Source organism: Diadema antillarum, unplaced genomic scaffold, assembly GCF_040938485.1.
Source record: "Diadema antillarum isolate AM-2024a unplaced genomic scaffold, OU_Dant_1.0 seq00000577_RagTag, whole genome shotgun sequence".
NCBI classification, from domain to species: Eukaryota; Metazoa; Echinodermata; class Echinoidea; order Diadematoida; family Diadematidae; genus Diadema; species Diadema antillarum.
The window spans coordinates 786,347-810,214 of NW_027271512.1; the positions used below are offsets into that span (position 1 = coordinate 786,347).

Sequence of the window (23,868 nt, forward strand, 5' to 3'; positions counted from 1 at the left end):
AAGTAAGAATCACAGAGAGAAGGAGTAGAAGATGGAAGGACTGAAGGAATAAAAAAAGAGGAAGACAAAAAGGGAGCAGGACAAAAAGATGAGTATGACAAAGGAAGAAAGAAACAAGGGGAAGGAAAGAATAAAGATAAGACACAGAAAAAAGGAAAACTAAGATAACAAAAGAAATGAATAGAGAAGGCAAGGAGAAGTCAAAATGATGCTGTTCTACTTTCAATCCTATTTTCATTCAGCATTTTGAGTAATAGCTGTGATAAAAGTCATGGGATTTGAACCCATGGCCTCGTGATTGCTAGACAGGCATCATATCCACTGGACTACCCTGCTTATGCCCAATAGCCAGTGATGGTTCTGATCAAGTATTGGCAGCACGTACAGCAATATTTATGATTCTTACGTCGAGTTGAACACTGAATAATCAGTGTTTATCTATGTTGATAAAGGGCAATTTGTCAATCATTTACAATAAAATATAACTTGACAACTCGATTAAATAAAGTGTTGTATGGACTTCTTACTGTTTGAGTGAGTAATCCTCTCCGATGTTTTCGTTGGACCGTGTGTAGGACGGGAGAACCTGCTGAAAGAGGCGACCCGGAAGCTCTCGCTGAAGAACAAGAAGAGGAAGCGGCGCGCGTCGGACAAGGTCGGGATCGATGGCTCCATCATCGGCCTCGGTGGGGTGGATGAGGCAGGGGACGGCGGGAAGCAGAAGCGGGTTGCACCCAACTACTTTGTGGCTATCCAAGTCTGCAATCCAGAGGTATTTATTAACTTTCTGCCAAAACATAGCTCTCGTATGCCTGCAGAACTGTGGAGCTTTGCTCTAAAATGTACACACATGCATAAGAATTGTGGTATACCCCCATTCCACAGAGATTTTCTCTCATCGGTCACTAATTGGACACTTCCAGCCACCCACCAAAGTGTATGGGATCACAGTCCGATGAATCCGACTTGTGTTGGTCGACTATCAGGTCAGTGTCAGATATGTCGGGCAGTGATACGATGAGGCATGTTCGTCCGATGACGATCACACACCACACGTCTGACACTCACCTGATAGTCGACCAACCAAGTCGGATTCATCAGACTGCGATCTGATACACTTCGGTGGGTGGCCAGAAGCAACAAACTTTGCTTCCGATGAGTGACTGATGAGAAAAAATCTCTGTGGAATGGGGGCATTGAATGATGCTGTCATGATATGATTCTGTTAAGTAATGACAATAATGGGAAATATAAGTCAAAAACATTCGCTGGAAGTACAAGTGTCACTTTAGTGTCTCTGAATATGGGTTTTCCAGCCGTTTTCCTCTATCTCATCTATTACTTTGTCTTTGTTATTATTGTTTAGGTTCTCTGTTTGTAAACTCATACTCTTACTGTTTAATGATATTATTTTTTTTATTTGTATATGTTTGTATAAAATTGCATTTCTGTCAACTCTGTATATTTGTAAAGTTATTTCATTTGTATGCCTTTTTATGACGGGAAATAAAACCAACCAACCAACCAAGCGTACTACAATCTCAGAGCTGACCCGATCATGGTTTGATTACATCAATTACAATATTTCTGGCCACAGTGGTATCCATAGTGTGCGAGTCTGCATGCACTTCAATACCACCGCTAGGAGACAATTCAGTCATCACCTATTAGCAGGGTTCTGCATACCCAATTCCCACTTTTGATCTCAAAATATCCACGACAGCTCATTATCCCGGCAAATCGTGTTTGCCAGACAAGTTTCTTGGTAGAGCTCTTTCATACATTGCAAGCAAATTCCAAATAGTGGAAGTTTGAGTCCTTCCGAGTGCTGTGTTTTAGCTATTGTATTACTGTTATAAGTTTTATTACTGTGATTATCATTATCGTAAGTCGTATCAGTGTAATTCTTTTAACTACATTAGATTGGATTAGATAGCATATCATTTTTCATTCATTATGCATGTATGTCTACTGTATACGCCTAATATTTCACGAGGATTTTATTTTCCCGAGTTTTTTGAGTGGGGTGCTACATTGCAAATTTAAAAACACGCAAAAATATCAACTCTGATCCTCACATGAATGTGACGTGCATGCACACATTTCTCAGTTGAGTGCCGTACTCCGCAATCATGAATTTAAAGGTCCAGTTTACCTTTGAGAGCAGTGATTTCAAAAATGTTCAAGATATCACATTTGATGCATATGTGTAGGACTGTTGTATCACAAAACATCCTACCATATAATATTTTTGCAATAAAGCCTAAAATATATTAAAGGAGATATCAGTGTTTTTCTCATTAAACCGTAACTGTAAACGGTTTAGTCTGGCAACATTTTTATTATAACTATTGTTCACATTTTGTGTATTTAACAACACTTAACATTGATTACACGGATTAAAATTTTTACAGTGGTTGTTTCTATCTCTAACTCAAATATTAGAACTATTCTAAAGCACTAATGCAGGGTTTTTGTTTCATCTGCAAACGGTAAAGTATGCCTTTACCTACTTGTGAAATTGTTGGTAAATCCTGATTCATGAAAAATTAGACTCGCTAAATATATGGCTTATACAGTATTTTCGTAGAGTACCATATTTGAGAGAAGGCACATGACTCTGTCGATGAAGATGCATGGCTACTTTCTGTTTCTGATCTGTTAGACTTCCTCATGTATCAGCACTGGTTATTTTATCTGGCCAACTGAGACAGAAAATGGTCCAAAATTAGTGGTATGGGGTAAAGTGAGCAGTCAGTTCCCAAGCACGACAAGTGTGAGATTAGTTAAGGAGATGTCTACATAAACCTGACACTTATTATTTGACACAATTTGTAGTCTCCTTTATAATACTGGGCTGTTGTAATCTGTCTCGTGAATATGTGAAGCAAAACTATTGATATGCCGAGAAGATATTTGTAGAGGCTGGTTCATCAAGAAAGAACATCACAGTTGCTCCATCCAATTAGTTCTGCCATGCCCCGAAGATAAATTTGACAGAAAATGTTTCTTCCAAGTGGCTGGAAAGAGAGACTATCTCTGTTTTTGTAGCAGTGGCTCCATTGACTTATGTGGGATTGTCAGGAAATGTGGAATTAGCACCAAAAATGGAGACTCCTTCTCCCTTTTTCCTGTCCTGTATTACCATCATATTTGTTGGCTCACCACTTTTAAAAACAGCAAGATACTGTGACAGGCCAAGCACAATTATTAAATTAAATGCTTGAACCCAGATAATTTCATAATCAGATATGACGTCGATGTAGGATGCAGAGCTAATATCCACTTTGCATTTCTGAGAAGGGACCTTCATGAACTTACCACCGAGGTGAATTGGAATGGCAAAATGATCTAGCATAACATCATCTGAAGATTAACTCACAAGTTGAACTTTAACTCACAAGTTGAACTTGATCCCAGAATGCAGTTAATCTCACAACAATCCTACTACACTTGCCTTTGTCTAGTACTCAGCCAGGTACGGTACAGAGCGAGAATGATCACTGAAGTTCTAACACCTGCAAGGTGACGTACAATGTACAGTTGTATCAGCCTGCCAGTGGTGAACACTTGCCAAAAGCTAGTGGTGTTCAGCTGTTTCACTTTGCTGGGAGTTTAACACAAGGGCACCATCTCGTATAAAAGCCCTTTGCAAGGACAGTGGACTCCCATTATAACAAAGTTCTTGGGACAAGCAAGTTTCTTTCGTTTTTTATCCAAATTTTGTTACAGCTGAACAGTGAAATATGTAAAGATATACATATAATTTGGGGATCTGAATTCCTACTTCATTGTAACAAGAATTTTGTTATAAATGTGTTTGTTATAATATGAGTGCACTGTATTGTAAGTTGCGATAATTGTAGTTTCTGTGGCAACGACCATGCAACAACCAATCAGATGTGCAAATTTCAGGCATTGCCATGGTAACTGCGATTGTAGCAACATTCAATCATCGCAAACTAACTCCTTTATGAAATGGACACCAGCCGTGACAATAAAATGGGTGTTTTCTGTTCTGAGTTAACCACATACAGTTTCTAGAAATCACTAGAAAAGTGCGGAGTGAAAAGTTGGTTCTATTTCTCAGATCAAGCATATCACCTACATTTCAAATTAACAAATATAGTTAGCTTTTAGACTGTGTTCTGCCATACCCCCGGGTGAAAATAAAAAGAAACAAAATCGACTGATAATCAAGATGTCTGGAATCAAATGCAACTATTTGAAGGTATTAGATTTTTTTTTTTCAACCTAAAGTAAAAATTATGCTCTAGACTTGTTTATGATTTATACAGGAAATAATTTCTTTTGCAATATCTGATTTCAAGTTGCCCACTTTATTCTAAATTTGTGGAAACATACATTGCAGATATTGCAGATATTTTTAATGTATGTCATGAATTGTTTGAATTGTGGCTTGTTTAGAAGGAGAGGATTGCAGTATCAATGTTCATCGTGATGTCAATGTCCCTCACTGGAAACTCAATATCAGTAGTTACTTTCACCCAACAAATAGAGATGAGGAACATTAGCCATGTTTGATTGTAATTGGGTATATTTCTATCTTGTGACCTGCCCTGTAAAGATGAAATAAATATTTCGCACATGAATCCCTTCTTGACTGAATTCTAAATCTACAACATTTTATTGACATGTGAAGTAGTTATTAGTGACAGAATGTGAGATTCAAATCTGTCAGCCCACATGATTCCAGTCATAGGAAATGTTTCTGATACGAACATTCATGAGCGATGTTTGCGCTAGAGATTTATGGGTGTTAGCGGTGTGACGTCTACATTTCCCTCGATGCCACGCAACCTTTTGAGGTATCTGTGTGCCTGCGTAGTCATGTGATCATCATCAGGATTAGATTTGTGCACACATACATTACTCCAAGAAGACATACAGGCATATTTTCTTTCTTTTTTCAAGTTGCGATATCTGTTTTAGTTTATGCTTGCGTGACATTTTGGATTTGTTTCTGTTGTGGGGCAAGGGGGGTAGGAATGTGCTTATATTTCACGTCAGTTGACAGAAAGATATATATGTGAAAAAAAAAGGCATAGACTGAAAGTTTGCTTTAGGACCCCATAGTTGTAACATAATAACTTTCTCCTCTTTTTCTTTAACATGGCACACCTAAATGAATTGATGTGTAGAGAAGTGTTGTGAATGCATGACATTTCAAAGGATAGTCTTTCCTGAGATGCCGAAGGAAGTTGGTGTGGGGCAGTGTTAAATTTGGCAATGACTCAGTAGCAATGATCTAGATCCAATGACACGAGGGATTTAGCGTTACGCCGTCGAGATGATGACAAGCATTAGTGTCGGAACGTTAATTTGTCGCTCAGCATTAGAACGAAGAAGTTCTTCCTCGCAGATCTCAGAGAGATACCTTCGTAGAAGGGATGGGAAACATTGTGCAGTAAATTGATACAGGAAATTCACCTCATGCTCAGCTTAAGGGGTGCTCCGCAAAATCGGATTTGTTTACGTTTGGGTCTTGCAGGTTAATCTTTGAGACGTAAGCCGTACGCTTCATGCCTTGCTGACATGACTGGGTGTATCATAGGAGTGATACTCTTTCAGTTCCTTGAATTGATAGTCCAAGCCAGGGGTAGTGTAAGCCTTTAACCTGCACCCGAAAAGTCTTGTATCAATTCTTAAGTAGGAAGAAGTCAGGGAACTTGATATATATATATACAATGTATATATATATAATTTTCTTTTTTTGTATTTGAGTTTGATGAGCAGGCTTACAGTTAAAATTCAAGCCAAACCTGATTCTGCTTTGCTCTGCTTTCAAACTTATGCATTTCTTTATATGGCCCACTGCCCCGAAAACCTGCTTAACAAGTCACTGAACATTTCATGTTTGGTGCTCCTCTTTTGGATAGACGTATAATAGTATTCTAATGTATACTTTAATCCAGCCTTTTTACAAAATGACTACTGGTACATAGACATAGTAAGAAAGCCCGGATAAACACATTTGAGATGTAAAGCTTTGAAGTGTCTATGCAATCAAATATACAAAGGATTAGGCATTTATACACATTGGATAGATTCAACATGCATCATTGAAACCAAACGGGTTTAGATTCAAGTCATATAAGGTTGGACGGAAGGTGGATATTTATAGGTACGTGTGTCAAATTTTCTGTACTGGAATGAATTTCAAACTTCTAAATTTTCAGTAAAATGACATCGACTTGCTGTTTCTCTGTTTCGAAGAGTTTGGGTGTGGAATATGAATGTTGTTTGCTCTAATCCTTGTTCAACAACTTACAGAGTACAAATATTGTTGCATTTTTAACCTGTTGAAGATGAGTCCTGAGAATATTTGGGCAGGTGTCTAAGGGAAATGTGTGTTATAGCAAAATCAGTCTGTCCTCAACGGGTTAAGAAGTTAAAGCAAGGTGGGATTTGATTGTGTATTTTACAGCCGTCAGTTAAAATCCAGGGGGACTACCCTTTTTGTTTCTCCCCAGATTCACAAGGCCCTCCACGATGTCCAGCAGACGGTGATGGCTGGGGACGAGAAGCTGAAGGATGCCATGGTGCCCATCCCAACGCTACATCTCACCATCATGGTGATGCACCTAGCAACGGATGAGGAGGTGGACAGGTAAATACATGTATATACCTCTGGAGGGAATAATGCAGATGAATTTACTGGTGGGGGGGGGGGGGAAGAGATGGGGTCCGTTTCATGGAAGTCTTATGAGAGACTTTACGCTCATAAGACACACCTATGAGAGACTGCATGAAATGGATTTTACTTCTCTTTGAAAATGTCTCGTAATTACATGTGAGTGACTTTGGCCATTCTGAGATTTACATGTATGTAAAGACTTTTATGTGATGACTTCAGGAAATGGACCCCAGGATGAATAAGTTTGTTTATCAGGATTCAAACACTGTATATATGCCATGTATTTAGTCAGTATGATTTTTTTTTTTTTTTTTTGCAAATCGAGACTTCTCAACAATGAGTGGTTAGATTCACGATTGTAGAGTATGCATGTTGTAATGAATGAAGAAATAAACATGTACATGTCATATTTATGTTGGGATGAGAGTTAATATTTCTGTGTGTTGTTCAGTTAACTAGTAGCACCCGACTTGCTGAATTTCTGAAAATAAACATTCAAAAATTACATGACGTGTACAGAATGTTATAGCAGAAAGGTTTGAAATTCTTAAGGGGTGTAAACTCATTGATGATAGTGTGATTAAGACCACATAATTGACCTGTGTTGCAAGGTGTGAATTAGTTTGTCTATGATTTTACCACAAAATCATGTTTCTTGCTTGTTTTACCTTATTTTATCAAGGGAAGATGGAGCACAGAGCATGCAGATGTTGTGAAAGTATCTGTTCTGAATAGGGGTCATGTACTGTGAATATTTGCGGTGTGAAAATATATGGATCTTTGTGCACTCCACAAGCAGAAATAATCATATGCTTGAGACATTCACATCAACATGTAAAGTTCACTGGAATCGGCGTAGGGCAAGATTTTATGCAAAATGTCAACCTTTACACGCATCCTGTTATTCCATGTTATACGATTACAACTTTCATATGGGACTTTTGAATTATGACGCATTACTGGACTTGCCTTAACTTGCATCGCTATACATTTTTAGAGGGAATTGATAGAATGAAGACCAAAAATAGTTTACAGTGCTGTACAGTAACATTTCAAGATTTAATTCACAGTTTTCTCTCGATTCTTCTCACCCTCCTTTCCAAATTCTTCCTTTCCAGAGCCAAGCTTGCACTGATGGAGTGCCATCAGCTGCTCAGTCCTCGCTTCGAGAACAAGAAGCTCAGCATCTGGTTCCATGGTCTGGGACACTTCAACAACCAGGTCATGTTTGCCAAGATCAAGGATGTTGATGGCATCCTGGATACACTCTATACCGTGGCAGGTAAGGGATGGTGACAACTTACTTTCTGTCTTGTTTTAATAGTGTTTTCATGATGGAGTTTTCATTGTTGGAAGTAGAGGGGAAAAGTCTCGAACTCATTAACCTGTTGTATGTGTTATTCACCGGTTGGCACACACCATGGAGTGCTTTCTTCATCGATTGGCACAGATGTCTGGACTGTAATTGTCATTGAATAGAGATTATCTAATCCCCCTAATCCCCAATGGGATTGGATTAGATTTATTAATTCAAAACTTCATAAAAACCATATAAGCAAGCAGAGAAAATACACAATATAAATGTGCGAATACATTACATTCAGATTCGTGTCGTCAAGTGTATATAGAGTTACTGACAAGTATGCAATGGATACAAAATATAAACATCAACATCAGAAATTATGAAGCAGTAGGAACTTGATAGGAAGGCAAAGTCATCGTGTCCTTTCTGTTGGACTTTATTAGGCACATTGCTACACCTGAGTAGGCCTGCTAGTTACAAGTGTGTCAAGTCTACAGGGATTAATGTACAATGTTGTATGCTGATGGAGAAGGTTGAAAAAGTGACAGAGTACTGTAAAAGTGGTTTCTTTCGCGTACAGAAACTTTCGCGGTTTCCATCGGTGCAGACTTTTTCGCGTGTGTTTAAATTCGCGGTCGGTAATGATAGCGTTGTACAACCAACGAGTTCAAAACATTTTCGCGTGATGTTACATTCGCGGTTCAATCTCAAAGCGCGAAAAGCGCGAAAATTAAACCACCGCGAAAGAAACCACTTTTACAGTACATTAAAGGGTATCATCATTTGTGTCTTTTTAATCATTTTATTGGTCACTGTGACACTAAATTTGAAGCCTCATAAAGGATTTGCAAACGAGGGCTACTTTGACTGTGTGATAGGATTTCCAAAAAGTCAGTCACAAATGGCAAATAGTTTGATGCTGTGGGTAAATTAACCAAGACATGATAGATTCTTTTAAGCTTGGTCTGCATTGAAGAATATGGTCCAAAGTGTCTTTCCAGAGATTCAAGCCATTATGAAAACATCGCTTCGATGTGCTAACAACTTTCTTGTTTTCCACTTTTAATACACCATCCTCCTCTCTGTGCGTGTAGAAACGGTGGAGAACTGCTACCGTCGCCACGGCATCCACTCGACGGGGGAGCGAGGGTTCAAGCCCCACCTGACCGTCATGAAACTGTCGAGGGCGCCGAGCCTGCGCAAGAAGGGGGTGCGACGGATCAAGTCCGAGCTGTACCGTACCCACAGTGCCCAGGTCTTTGGCAGCCAGCCTGTGACTGGGTTCCAGCTCTGTTCCATTAACAAACCCAAGAGTGAAGACGGGTACTACTTCAAGGCACACGAGGTCATATTTGGGCAAGGTAGGCAGTTTTCTAGATTTTACTTTAATGGTCCACATTCAGCAGTTGAATTTCTATTGAGTGAATGCCAAGGGGCTAGTCAAGAACATTCAAAACTAGACAAGGAGCAACGGTAACACTAACAGCAATGGCAACAAACAAAGCTTGAATGACTGTGATATCCAGAAGTATGTACAGACAGTTATAGACAGTATAACATCAGCAGAAACAAGCAGCAATTGTTTCACAGTGTGTACCTGTAAAAGAGTAAAGTATAATGTGTGTAATGTCCATTTATAGAAAACCTATAATGCCAATGATAATGAGCAGGGATAATCAGGATTAAAAAAAAAAAATAATTCAATGATTTTTGTCATCTCTTGTCATCCAGAATGAGAATCGGCTTGTAAGAAAATTTGACCAAAGTCATTCTTATTTAAGTGCCAGCTGCAGACAGAATAAGGGGTTCATTCCATAATGATATTTGCCATGAGTGTAATATCTGTTATTTCAGTCACTGTGGGAAGTCTTTAATACTGAAAGCTGATTGGTTATTTCCTGGCTGCTGCCATAGTAACAGCAATTTACTGCAATGAATGGCAATTGCAAACTACTTTGTGAGATGGGCGGTGGAAATCTGGACCTGCTTTGTAATGTCTGCCATGTAGTTAACCCCTTTGAGGACGAGTCCCGAGTATACTCGGGCAAGCGTCTATGGAAAATGCATGTTGTAGCAAAATCAGCACATCCTCAACAGGTTAATGGATCTTCAGTTATGTACACATGACTAGCATGGAAATATTTATAGAGTGTGAAATTCTGGTCTGTTTTTATATTTGTGTATGTAGCTCCCTCGCCACTACCAAATCCATCCAACCTGCAGACGAAGGCAGAGTCTTCCAGTGCAGCAATCACAGAGTCTGTTACATCACCCTCTGAACAGGCAGGTGATGGAACAGCCAATCAGATGCAAGGTAAGAAAAAAATTGTATTTTAGCAGTTTGCTTTGAAACCACAAACTTCTGTACAGGTTGAAGAGCACCTGTCTTTGATGTTTTGTCATCTTTTGATAACCACACTCTATGCCTCCGTATGATCAAAAGAGTGTACATGACTTGAACAGCGGAGGAAGCAACATTAAGGATACTATGTCAAAGGTCAAAGATACCTTAATTGATATATTAATTCTGTGAGAAGAAGTTGGCCATGTTTTGAGGGTTCTTTTGTTTTTTTGTTTTGTTTTTTTAGTTCAGTTCAAGGTCAGGTAGAGATGCAAGTACTTCCAGCAAACCCATAGTAGATACTTTCAAGAGAAGAGCATGTTAGTATGTAAAATGAAAATAACTAACTGGAACAGAGGCCAATGGGAGCTATTAAGCCATTCACATTTTTCCTGTATGTTTATTTTTCTCACTTATTGATAAAAAAAAAACTTCCTAATATTTCATGAGAAATGTGCTTGACATTGTTGAATTTCAGTTTTGAAAATGCAAAGTCTTCCCTCACTTCCTTGCACATATCCTTCAAGTTTTGCCACCTTCCTCTCCCCCCCCCCCCCATTCCTGAAAATGGATCAATGCCCCTGCACCACCAGACCCCCCACTAAAACCATATCACTCTTCAACTGTTTGAAGGAAACGAGGAAGAGAGAATGATAAAGGTATAGACAAACATTAGAAGGGTCAGGGTCAAAGGTCAGGGCATATGTACTTCTCAGTCACATCAAACACACTAAATTCCTCCTATCTGTAATTCAATAAATGCCATGCACTTTTGTTCTTATTGTTGGAAATACTTTCATTGTTTTCCCCTTAATACAGGGTCACCGACCTCAAGTTCTCCTGATCAGTCTTCCCCCAACACACCCAAAGAACCAACCGCTCCTGCTCCTGAAATTCACATCACCAAACCATCCAATCAGAGTGAAGCTAGCAGTGAGTGTTGAAGTTTGGTCACCATGGCAACCACCAAATGCCGTTACTGACCTTATGATGCTTAGGAATACAAAAACAACTACAACAAACAAACTTACTAAATTAATTTGCAAAAGCTTTGCATTTGTTAAAAGAAGGAGGTCATAACATTTATGTCCATGTAAAGTCAAGAAAGTAAAGCTACAAGTTGCAACTTTACAAAATGAACATAAAGTGCACACAATGTTATAACGAGATTCTCATTACAATGAAGTTAAAAATTCAGGTCCCAATGTTATCATTTATATATCTTAATGTACATGTACTCTATTGTTCAGCTATAACAAAATTTTGAAAAAACAAAGGGAAAACTGCCAGTCACAAGGATTTAGAACAGGAGTTGCCTGTAGAATCAAGCTTTATTAACTCTTTATGTACCATGGTGGAAAACCCCCTGTGTCCACATTATTCTGAGTACACCAACGTGGTCATGCTGTGGGAAAACATTCTGTTTTTGTTTATTTCAAATCTATGTTACTTTTAATAGATTTCTGTTAAAGCTGGAAATGTAGTGAGAAAAGTTGTAGAAAAAGTGCCAAGCTTTGCTTTGGTGTGAATTGTATGTCATCTCTATGATTGTTTTATTTCAAATGGCCAGTACCTACATTATTGTAAAGGCATGACTTTTGCACACAAAACAGTTACAGAAACTTAGAATTTGCACGCAAATCCAGTAAGGAACACCGCTTTCTGGAAAATCAACACATAAGATGCAAGCTATATGTGAGAGGAACAGAATCGTGAGAAACGCTTTCATTGTATTGAGACATTTGGCGATTTATCGATCAGTTTGGGCGGGTTTGTTCGTTTGAGCAGAGTATGGGAAGTTGGCACGCCGTCAACTCAGTCGGGCGTGCGAACGTGGCACATAAAGAGTTAAGTGGCTATTGGAAGTATAAGGCATCAGATTAATCTGCAGGGGTGTTCACACAAAAGATATATTTGATTGAAATTGGTAATTGTGTAAAACCATTTCAAAGATTTTCAAAAGAGAATTTCATACAGGTCAGGTTCACTGAGCTATTCTTTAAAAAAGAAAAATGACAACAACAAATATTTGATGTTTCTGTATATTACTGACATAAAATAAACAGGGTTTTGTTTCTGTGTGTAAATCTCTTTCAGTCGCACAAGAAGCCAAAGAAAAAGTCTCGGTGCAGGATCAGGAGGTGCCGCCTTCATCGACATCATCTCCTGCTGCCAACACAGATGGCAACAAACTGTCTGAATCCGAACCCACTTGAGATTCGAGATTTTTTTTTCGTGGCCGACAGTGTCTTAATAGTTGCAGAACAAGCTGTCTTGATGCGACACAAGTGCCTTTAATGTGGTCTTAAAACGATGCCTTATTTATGTGCAACTCGCTTGGAATGTGTAAAGCTTTAGCTAAGCCAAATGTACTACAGCCGCAAGTGAGAAATTTGTTCGTTTTTTTCTCTCTGTCATTTGGCAAAGAGCTTTTCGAGTTTGTCTATAAATTTGTTTTTCTTTTATTGTTGATAGCATGGATAGCCATGAATGCTAAATGTCAAAATTGCACATCGTGTACAGATTCATGGAGATGGATGTTGCAAGCACATGGTCTGTGCTCTGATGCTGTGTATTGGTGATCATGATAATTTTTGTGAAGATGGTGATGATGATGTTGATGATTGTAATGATGATGAAAATGATGTTGACTGCAATGATTTCGATCTCTTTGATTTTGACAGTGATGATGATGATGATGATATTGAACTCAGCAATGATATGAAATTTATCTCAATATTATGCATTATATCCGTATGAAGGGTAATAGCCACCTGTAAGTGTGTGTATATAATCAAAGGCTACTGGTAGAGCTGAATTAAGCTCTATCTGATACAGGCTTACCCTGATATAGAGTGTAAGTTCAGATTTTGTCTGTCAACCAGTGTGGGACAGACCAATGCTGTATCATCATCCGAATGTACATGTACGCCTTGAACGAAGTAAATCTGATGTGTCATGTTAGTCTTTGGTTTCAACCCTCAGCCTTAATGTAGGGAAAGACTTTCATGTGTGTTTTAGTCATCATTTTGAGTGAACAGTTTACTTGCCACATGGGCAAGTAAATTCATAACTTTCCTATTAAATAGGAATTACCATGTGTTGTCATTGTAAAATTAAATGCCCAATTTTGTTTACCAGTAGGACTTTACGCACATCAGTGCAGTTCCATTCAAATTCCTTTATAAAATAGCTCTATATCTTCTGTAGATAGCATATCTACTGTAGGACTACCATAATCTCCATGAAATATTGATACCAAAAATAGTGATTTGAGAAAACTATCTTTAAGTTTTCCGCAATAGCTGCTGATTATTCAATAGTCTGATGATTGGGATCTTGTAGACCAGCCATAGCCATAAGTGGAAAAACATGTACCCATGTGGAAGTTGATATGTGGGACTGACAGTGGTTGGTGCAATGATCTATTGGTCACCAAAAATGTTCCATATACCATTATCAAATTTGTGGTCCAAACCATTTTGTTTTGACATACTTATTTTTTTTCTTTTTTTTTCGGTGTGAAACGTAATTATTTCAAGCTAGCATGACAAACTTATGGCCAGTTCTAGTCAAAACTAGCAATTACTTAACTACCCCCTGTCATCAAACTGTGCATCAATACATTGATTTTCTCCTGAAACAAACATATGAAGTGTAGATAGTTTGTATTATATTCCACATACTAAGAATCTTGCTATAAGATTGGTCAAGAGCTGATCACGTGATAAAGCGTAGTTTTGCCCATCACATCACCTGAGAAGAAAAGTTCGTTACACTCTATGTTGATAGTCCCTTTTGTTTCGCTGATCTCTGGCAGTCCATACAGTCCTAACGCGAGATGAGTACGCGCGAAATAAAAGTGCGTTGCACTGTGGACTATCATTTAACTAGGTCACTTGATAGTACACAGTGCAACGCACTTTCACTTCGGTGCCGCGCGGTGCGCGCAGCAAATTCATTGTTTTGTCATCTACGCGCACACGTAGCCTATGCCCTAAGGATACCTAAAGACAGCTAAAACGGTTTCAGATGTGGAATAAAATGGGAATTTCTAGGACCCTAGATATGGAATATAAAGCAAATAATCAACTTTTAGTTTCAGGCAATGAGACAAACTATCACTTCCTCGGCGATCTGAATGTGTACGCTATCTTTCCTCAGCTGCGCTTCGGAAAGATAGCTACATCCAGATCGCCTCGGAAGTGATAGTTTGTCCCATCACCTTCGCCAACGTTTGTTATTTGCTTATAAACCACTGAACAATAGATGACAACTAGAAGTAATAATTCATTGTCTAAATCCAAATCTTCTGCTCATATGATATTGATATGAAAACTAGAGCTTTGCTATATCTATACAGATACCTTTTTCTTTTCCAAACCACCAATCGTATGCTAGCATGAGCATACATTCGAATAACACATTTAAATACAGCAATTATAGAAATGAGTAATACAATGTATGCAAGCTACATGTATTGATAAGAGTGAAAGGAACACCACTGCCTAACAATGAATTGGAATGTGCATGAGAATCTGACAGCAAACAGTAATATACTCAACTTGTGCCTTGAATATTGTCTCGTTCTTTCATTATGTGCACGTTTGAAATATCATATCATAGTCAACAAATTTGCAGTAGGAGAGGCTATATAATTCCCCTTTCCCATAGTCACCATGCTACCTGTGGCAAGATGGGGAACATCTTCCTTATTCCTACCAACAAAAGTCATCATTCTTGTACTTTGCACGAGTCAGAGTACTCTTGGAACATACCTTCTTCAATATGTAATGGAAAGTTTGCTAGACCTGAAGTAGATAATACCTTTAGGTGCCCAAGAGACTTACAGTACCAGAGATATAAGATTCATTTGCATCATAAATTATTGGGTTGTCTAGTTTTTAGCATTGAACAGAATATATAGATTTTATTTATTGATTGTGCTCAAACCTGTGACATTTGTTAACATCAGAAGATCTGCCTATGGATAAATACAACAAAATGTTCCACTATCTTGAAATCATGATTATCAATTTGATAAATGGTATATCACTTGCCATGTGCATCTTCATCTACATTGTATCTTAGGTAACTTTTTTAGTGTCAGCTTTCATCTTTTTCTTTTCCTCTGGTAAATTTGTGTTGTTACATTAAATTACTGTCTATACCAGCTGATGAGCCATCCAGAAGCGCTATATGAACAAGTGATACCATGTAGAACATTAGTACTGCCAGAAACTTCCCAAGACAAACATACACAACCTGGGTATACACTATATTTGATAATCATTAACCACAAGACTATAAAAGCTCATGCCAAGTGCAGAAATCCCTTGTAAGTTGTAAATCATCTCTCTCCATTCGAGACTGTTTGGTAACGCCCCCGAATTTGCAAAGTTTGATGAGTTTCTCCCTTTTGTGAGTTTGAGATATCCATCAGATGATTCAATCAAAAACACTATGATGGGAATTGGGTTTGTTTGTTTGTTTGTTTGTTTGTGTGTTTTGCCAAGCAACTTGTCTTCCTGTGCCAAAGATTGCAACTCCCAGTATGTTGTCAGGTACGCCACCATAATGCCATTAAACTACAGAGGCCAACGCAGACTGTTCTGTAGGGACATCATATATGAATCATTATGAATAGTGGCTTGGTTATTTGAAAGCAAGCTTTCTTGGTCCAAGTCCCCAGCTCAGGCCATGATTGATGGCTGCCTACTGGCGCATGATTCGAACTGTGACTTCATATTCACATGTTTGTGGAGACATACATATCTCAGGTTTATTTCTAACCAACCCTTGAGAATTACAGTGTACTGTTCACATTGATGGACATCTGTAAAAAGGAATAACAGAGAGACGTACAGCTCATAAAACAGACATGTCCTATGCAGTGAAGTGATTTACCAGACCCTTTAGCTTCCAAATCCATCTCTGATATTATGTGTATGTGCTAGGCATTTGTGGCCCCAGGTGGGTCTTTTTTTTTCTATTTCCCCATTACTTGCACACAGTCTTGCATTGAATATTCCCATTTTTTTAAATCTGACTAATAATGTGACCACAACTTGTATTTTTTCTTCTTCTTTAATGTGAATATCTGTGCATTTTATTGCATGTGAGCATTAGGTATTGTTTTTACCTCTGTAATAGGCTTAAATTGTAATTAGCCTTTATCACGAGGACTGTATCTATTACATGTTTCTAAAAGGTGTAATTTCAAACCACCTTCTGAAATCACTCTCTAACTTTGATTAAAATAACTTTTATCCAGCATGTCAGGTATTTTTTTTAAAGGAATCATTTGATTGTACCAGGTGGTGTTTTTATATTGTTTTTAGAGAAAGACAATATTTGTGAAGTTGTAAAAAAGTTGTGATAATTTCGTTTCATGGCACAAATTAGAGGGTGCAAATTGGAATAATATGCTTTTTGTTACATTGTTTTTATTTTTTGTCTTCTCTGGTTGTATGTATCACTGTATAAATTGAGCACTTCCACTGGGCAATTGAAAGATATTGTCTTGTCATGTGTGCACACTGTGCATATATTCAAGCATTCTGTCACCTCACAAGTTTTCACTCATTTTACGAAGAATTCTTGAATATTTGCAATATTACTTCTCAAAAATCCTTCAATTCATACTTTCAGCATCTTACTTTTTTTTTTTAATCACCATATACAACTCTTTGTTTTTAGTGAACTTTGCATTGCAGTTAGAAGAAATATATTTATAGATTCAGAGTGTAATGGAATATCCGTACATTTTAGTACCAGTGATAGTGGCATATTGGGGAATCCTGGGTCTAAGATGATATGCAATGTAAAGAAAGTTATCAGTGTTTTTCTAGATGATTGTATTTATTTCAAGCACCAGTTACTCTATGCATTTGAGAAGATTACATGATCTATATCATGCACACAATGAAGCCCAACACACAAATATGGACATGTATAGTTGTGTGTATATTTCCTGTATTATTAACCTGTATTTTCCTATATTTTACAGATTTTATTTACTGGCCATTGATACTAGGTAGAGGTTGCTATTTATGTTTTTACGTAAGCAGGTTGTGAATGTTCTTTTTACTCATGCCAGATTCGATGAGAAGACTTCAATTCGATCATCTTGAAAATGGAGAAATTGATATATGGCATTTTTCATGTTCTCCATGAAGAAAATTATGTCAACCATGAACTATGCTATGTATATAGTTGGTGAAGATGTTGAGATACATGTAGCTGTTACATGATAACAATGTATTTAAATTTGGTCATGCAATATACCTGTATATGTTCATGCTTAGTTTGTGTGCTAGTATGTTTTATTTTCTGTATTCAAAAGAATACACCAAAATATACTGTATGTACATGTAGTAATGATATACATAGTTAGAAGTACAGTGTATTTGACTACTAGGGAGGTGCAAATCGAGGCAGTTGCATCAAGATGTTACTGTACAATTTTTGGACGAACCTCTTGTTTTCTAACACAGAAAAGAGGTTACCGGCAAAAGAGAAAAATCAGGTTTTTAACTCTAAGCTTCACACATCTATGAACAAAGTGATGTTGTTATGCAGCAAACTTCAAATCAAGTATCACAGAATGTCAAGACGTCATAGCGTTGTATTATACGAAGAGATACTTGGAAATATATGGGCTTCCCAATTACAAAGAAGGTGAACTGATATGTTATGCTGAATTTATTTATTCTAGTTACTTAACACAATTTTCATTCTTTTTTAAATTCAGGAGCATTTATGTATTGGATATATTGAAACTGATGGGTTATGTTTAGACACTATGGTGTATAGTGGTCACTAAATTTTGAATAGTATACGCTCTTGAATGTGTGATGATTATGTATAAGTAGATCAAAATGATTTACGCAAATAAAGAATTACAGGACAAAAACACTAAAATGCATGGATTTTATGCGCATTGTTATGTGTGATAGTACAAGACAGAGTGTGGGAATTGGAAATCCATAGAGGCTTACTTGGAGTGTGTTTGTGTGCATGTGTGTGTTTTCGTGTAGCACTTTCAGAATAAAAATGCATTTATAAAGACATATCCTACAGTGCATAGTAAGATTTACCCCTTCATTAAAGTGAAAACAAAGTTCTGGTAAGGGCTTGAGAACCCGTCTAGTTATTTCATATTTGCTTGCAATATATTGAAAGAGTCTACAAAGAAACTAACCTGGCTGACGCAGTTTGCCGGAATGATGAGTCGTTTTGGAGTATTTTGAGAAAAATTTTGAGAAAAATAAAAGTCGGAAAACCGACTTTTATTCCAGAAGGCTCCAGAACAACTTGGTCTCAGGGAAAACTCGACCCTATTTCAGACAATTTACACGCAGTTTGTGATCGCCATATTCTGCTGTATAATACCAAACGAGGCCTAACTGAACAGACAGGAAAGTGCGTGCTAATCCTGTACAAAACAAATGGACAGCGTGCGGTCCTCAAGCCTATACACACATCACCTCAGTTGCTGAGACGCGCGGTCTTTGAAGTTTTTGTTGTTGTTTATCAAGCGTCTTTGATTGTTTATAGAGGTGCTTGATAGGCGCACACTAATTTTGCATGCGCGCCAATGAGGTTTTTGATGTGCATGTTGTAACAACTCGGACCATTACTGCGAGTAGCCAGAACGCGAAGCGCTACAATGTAGTTTATACAGGCTGCTAGCGCTACCATAGTACAACACTGTACAATCCAGAGGGACAACCAATACAACTCGGCCTGCCATCAAAGCGAGGCCGAGTTATCCCCGAGTCCGAGTTTAGCCTGACCCGTTCGGGTAAGTTCTGAGACTGAACCTTTTTGGTTAATATTTTGCACTTTCGTCGTTACCCATCGAATATCTTGTATAACATATAGAATATATACAATAGAATATATTACAGCGTTATTCCGCTCATTTCCTTGGCATACGTTCACATTTGGGAGCAAAATTTGACACCTTTTGCAGGCGTACCAGAACTATGTTTTGGCTTTAAAGCAGCGATTGTACACAAACAGCCACATCTGCACCACACTATTCACCTGCAAATGTACATGTATGTGTTGGAAATCTCTGCAGTTAGTTTTGAAGTCTTCATGTAGACTTATCTATAGCACTTTCCATTTGACCTTGTGATATATCAGGGCTACAAGCTTTGGATAGAAATGTACATTTTGTACATGAGTATGACTTAAAATTATCATTTAGGACAAGGATCTAAGATACTGGTAACTGTTTAAAAGTTTGAAATCAAAGTAAAAGATTTACTATTCACGGTTTGGACAAGGGTCTAGGAAAGTGGCTTAAGAGGTTACACATTTCTGGAATAGGATGTATGATTATAATGTTGGACAAGGGTATAGGTTATAAATTACCTGGTAGTGAACTTGAATTCACATACAGCACTTTTAATGTGAGACTATTGAGCATGGTACACTGAAGACAAAACACAGCTTTGACTTTTCAGTTTTCTGTTTGTAAATATATTTGCAATAACTTATTACAAATATTTAAAAAAAACATTTTTTTTTCTTTTCAAATGAGGAAACTCAGTCTTGAACATAAGACATATGAACCAGAATACAAGTTGGCAAAATTTGTTAAAACATCTTTGCGAGCCTACAATAAACATACCGACTTACAATGTCCAAGGAATGCAATAGGTGAATAGCATCCAGTGCATCATTTGTCACAATCTAAAACTACATTAATCTCCACTGGAGAATCAATTCATGAACTCTGTGGGATGGACAGGGGTGGTATTCTGAACACCGTTTTATCTCTGTTGTAACTTGTGTTGTAACTTGTGTTGTAAGTCTGTGAGTTTACACACCGCTAAAACAGTTGTAAATCGGTATTCTGAAAACTGTTTTAACGGTGTTGTAAGTCATGATAACCACGCCCATCGCAATAATCATATCCAATAGGAAATATTGTTAGAAGTAGCATCCAAGACATTTCAACCAATAAGATTTCTCCCTTGGGCAAGTGCGCCTTGCTTAACTCTGCGCGTTTTAACAAGCGCTCATTCTCTGGCGTGCGCACAAATAGGACAATGGTATGCGCAGGTAAAGAGAGCCAGAGATAATAAAGTTACAACAGAAGCTTGATCATTATGCCTTCTTACCGGTTTTGCCGTATAGTTGGTGCAGTAGGGGATTCACAAAGCTATCTCAGATTGAGTCTTTTTATTTGAAATTTTGTTTAAAAAATAAGAAGATATCTGGCGTTCATAAGAGGAACCCAAATTTCATGGTTTATGTGGAACTAGACGCTTCTAAATTAAGTTAAGCCCTTGCAATGCCATGTTATTATTATCATTAAATATCATTGTTGTTGTTGTTGTTGTTGTTGTTGTTGTTGTCACTATCTTCACAAGATATCTCTTGGAGAGCATTATCGCGTAAAGTTCCATCATGGAACCTTAGACTTCTAATACTTTTCTTAGGATTCGCGCCATCCCAAGCAATAAATATTTTTGAAACACCCAAAGGTACTGATAATGAATTCTTTTTGGTGAAGATAGTGAAATCATATTAAAAAATATTTAATATTTTGAAAGATATTTTTGAAATAAATAGTGCTTAAAACAAGTTAGTGCCGACGGTGCCGGTAACCTTTCTATTCATGTGTTTGTGTTTTTATCTATGTGCATAATTATGCTACGCGTATGTACTTGCAATGTTACTGTTACCAAATTTTGTATTGTGGAATGAGTTTACGTTTTGTCAAACTGCTATATCATTTGCCTTTCTGTACATACATTGTTTTTATTTTTTGTATATCTTTTTTATTTTGAACTCGCATACCACAATATTGAGTTGAAGAATAATCTCACTATCTAACATAAGTTAAAACGAAAGTTACAACGGAGTTATAATACCTTCCACCCTGTTTTATCTCAGAAGCATAAATTTGCACGGGGCATGACTTACAACAGAAGATAAAACAGTTTTCAGAATACCGTGTAATCTAATGGGTGTTCAGGTTTGCGCCCACTGTTACACGCGTGCGCATACCCTAAGACAATGGTATGCGCAGGCAAAGAGTGCGCAAGATAAAACACTACTTACAACAGAAGTTACAACAGAAGTTACAACAGAGATAAAACGGTGTTCAGAATACCGATTTGTTACAATAGACTTACAACAGAGATAAAACGGTCTCAGAATACCACCCCAGGTGTTTTTATCTACACTTAACCCCTCACCTATGAGGACCAGGAGTACCACATATCATCCCTATAGGGAATGGCAGTGTTTTGGGGGAAGATGGGTTAACTTATTTCAAGCACATAATGTATAAATTAACAAATATTTGGTTGCTACATCAGTAACGTGTAAAATACTTGCAAATGCCAGATTTGATAGGGTCTACGCTTTGTTATCCATGAGATCTAGAGCACTGAATGAGCACTTGTTTACGGCTGCCAAAACTGAGCATCATGACAAGTCTTACACCTGTAAGGGCAGGTGTTATGAATACAAGCATATCATCATGATCATCTTTTTTTCCCTCTTTTTTTACGTAAACTGGTCAAAATTCAGTGTGCTGTCGATACACTCACTAAGTTAGGATTATCTTCTTTCGCATTGTCATAAGAAGTAGTGAAATTGTGGTACAATACAGTGGAAACTTGATATAAAGCGATCTTAATATGACAAAATACCTCGCATGAAAAAACTAATTTCTCCCGTCTCAATGAATTTATTTCCTTTGTTTTGTATTGTTTATTTACTGATACAACAAAATAACATATGATATAAAGAACAAATTATCTTGGTCCCAAGTATCTTTACTGAGTTTCCACTGCATGTGCATTTATCAACATACCCTACTCCTACAACTGTACTTGATTTACATGCTCATATTGACAGTCATGCATCAAATACGGACAGGAAAGGGCTTTCCACAAACGGAAGACTTTCTGAATTTACTGCATGCCACATGAAATTTGTTTATTCCTCACAGAGACAGATGGCACTTCATTTACTACATGGCTGTAATATCTTTCTCAAGAACTTGAACAATTTGAAATCTTTTACATTGTTTCACACACAGCCAGTTGGTTAGGTCAGGACTAGCTACGAATGCCTTCAAAAAGAGAAGACGATTACATAGCATATGTCACCCACCAATACAAATACATGATCATGTTTGAAGCACTGTACACTTGTTTCACCAACTTTCAGCCTTGATGTCTTCAGAGTATCATTTTGAAAGTGACAATTGTGAAAATTTCATAGACATTTATTTCCAGAACATCTCTTATGTGGGCATTTCAACAATACAAGATTTTACTCTGAGCAATAGCACCATCAGTTCACATTCATGTCTTGTGTTTTTTCCTAACAGTTCTGCACCACTATAGCAACAATGCACTGAAAAACTTTTTGGAAAAACTTTTTTCTTTTTTCTCCCCAGCAGCACCATCACTTTAACCAGCACTTGAACTGGTCTGTTTCACTTGCTATTTACGGTCCAAAATAGTGACAAGTATTTGTAACAAGCGAAAAATCAATACCAAAACATTAATGTGACATTGCTTCATACTACACTTAATGATCATGGAAAATACAGATAACATAAATACAGAAACAATACATGTGATTACTGTACAAGATATATTTGACATCTTTGGCACTGTTAAGTGAGCACTTTATTTACAACCTTTGACAAACTTCAGCACAATAGTAGCTTGTTGACTTACTGGTATCTACTTGAATTTCTTTGTTTTCTTTTCTATGAGCTAAACTTACATAAGGTTTCCATTTATGCTCAGGAGCTTAGTACATAAGGTATGAAATTGATCAACTGAGAAGAAACATTCTGTGATATAAGTATTAAACAAGTAACTTTGGCCCACGGGATTCATACAGATGCATCAGTTAGATGTCACCTTAATCACATCTCTCTAGAAGCTACTTTAACAGATCTTCAGAAGCACTCTTGGTACTAAACCAAAGTAATATGTGTTTGTGAGAGTGTGCCTATCTGTCTGTGTGTCATTGCAAATGGAATACAGCTCAAAACATAGCAGGCACTGTAGACACCTGCCTGTTACTGCTGGTCTGAAAGTTTCCCCCGAGTACTCTACTTTGGCAAGATTTGATCAGATATCCCATCAACCTGCATCACTTTAACAAATTTCTCTTGCAGAGCTACAAATGGGATGACTTTTGACACCTACGTCAAACTCTAAACAAGAGCAAAAAAAAGTAAAAAAGTGCAACAACAGCACTGACTTTGTGAGAGCTAGGAGGTGGTGTATAGGATATGAAGTTTCTTTCAAGTGTGTTTCAAATGGCATACATTGCACCAATAGTTCATACCACTCACTCAAACAGATTTTGACCCTCACAACTTTGTCATATCTAATAGTCATATTCTTTTTTGTTTGTTTCATTTTGCATGAATTTAAATAAGAGTTGAAGTAACTTTGAGGTACATGATATCTCTAAAAGGGAATCTTTTTCCATATATCCCCAAAAATGAGATTTATTCTCATATCTCATTCCCCTCCCCCCCCCCCCCCAACCCAACTACATGTAGCCAAA

General features: G+C 37.5%; 1 protein-coding gene across 2 annotated transcripts in view; it reads left to right on the top strand.

Moving 5' to 3' along the window:
• The window catches only part of LOC139735418 (uncharacterized), a 70,157-nt gene extending 59,776 nt beyond the window's left edge, over window positions 1-10,381 (top strand). For both annotated transcript variants that reach the window (XM_071646169.1, XM_071646170.1), the window contains exons 7-11: window positions 576-772; window positions 6,495-6,631; window positions 7,777-7,940; window positions 9,056-9,322; window positions 10,150-10,381. In XM_071646169.1, coding sequence (XP_071502270.1) covers window positions 576-772; window positions 6,495-6,631; window positions 7,777-7,940; window positions 9,056-9,322; window positions 10,150-10,298 — 914 coding nt within the window. In that variant the 3' untranslated portion in view covers window positions 10,299-10,381. The remainder of the gene's footprint in view (window positions 1-575; window positions 773-6,494; window positions 6,632-7,776; window positions 7,941-9,055; window positions 9,323-10,149) is intronic.
• The last annotated feature ends 13,487 nt before the right edge of the window (window positions 10,382-23,868 follow it).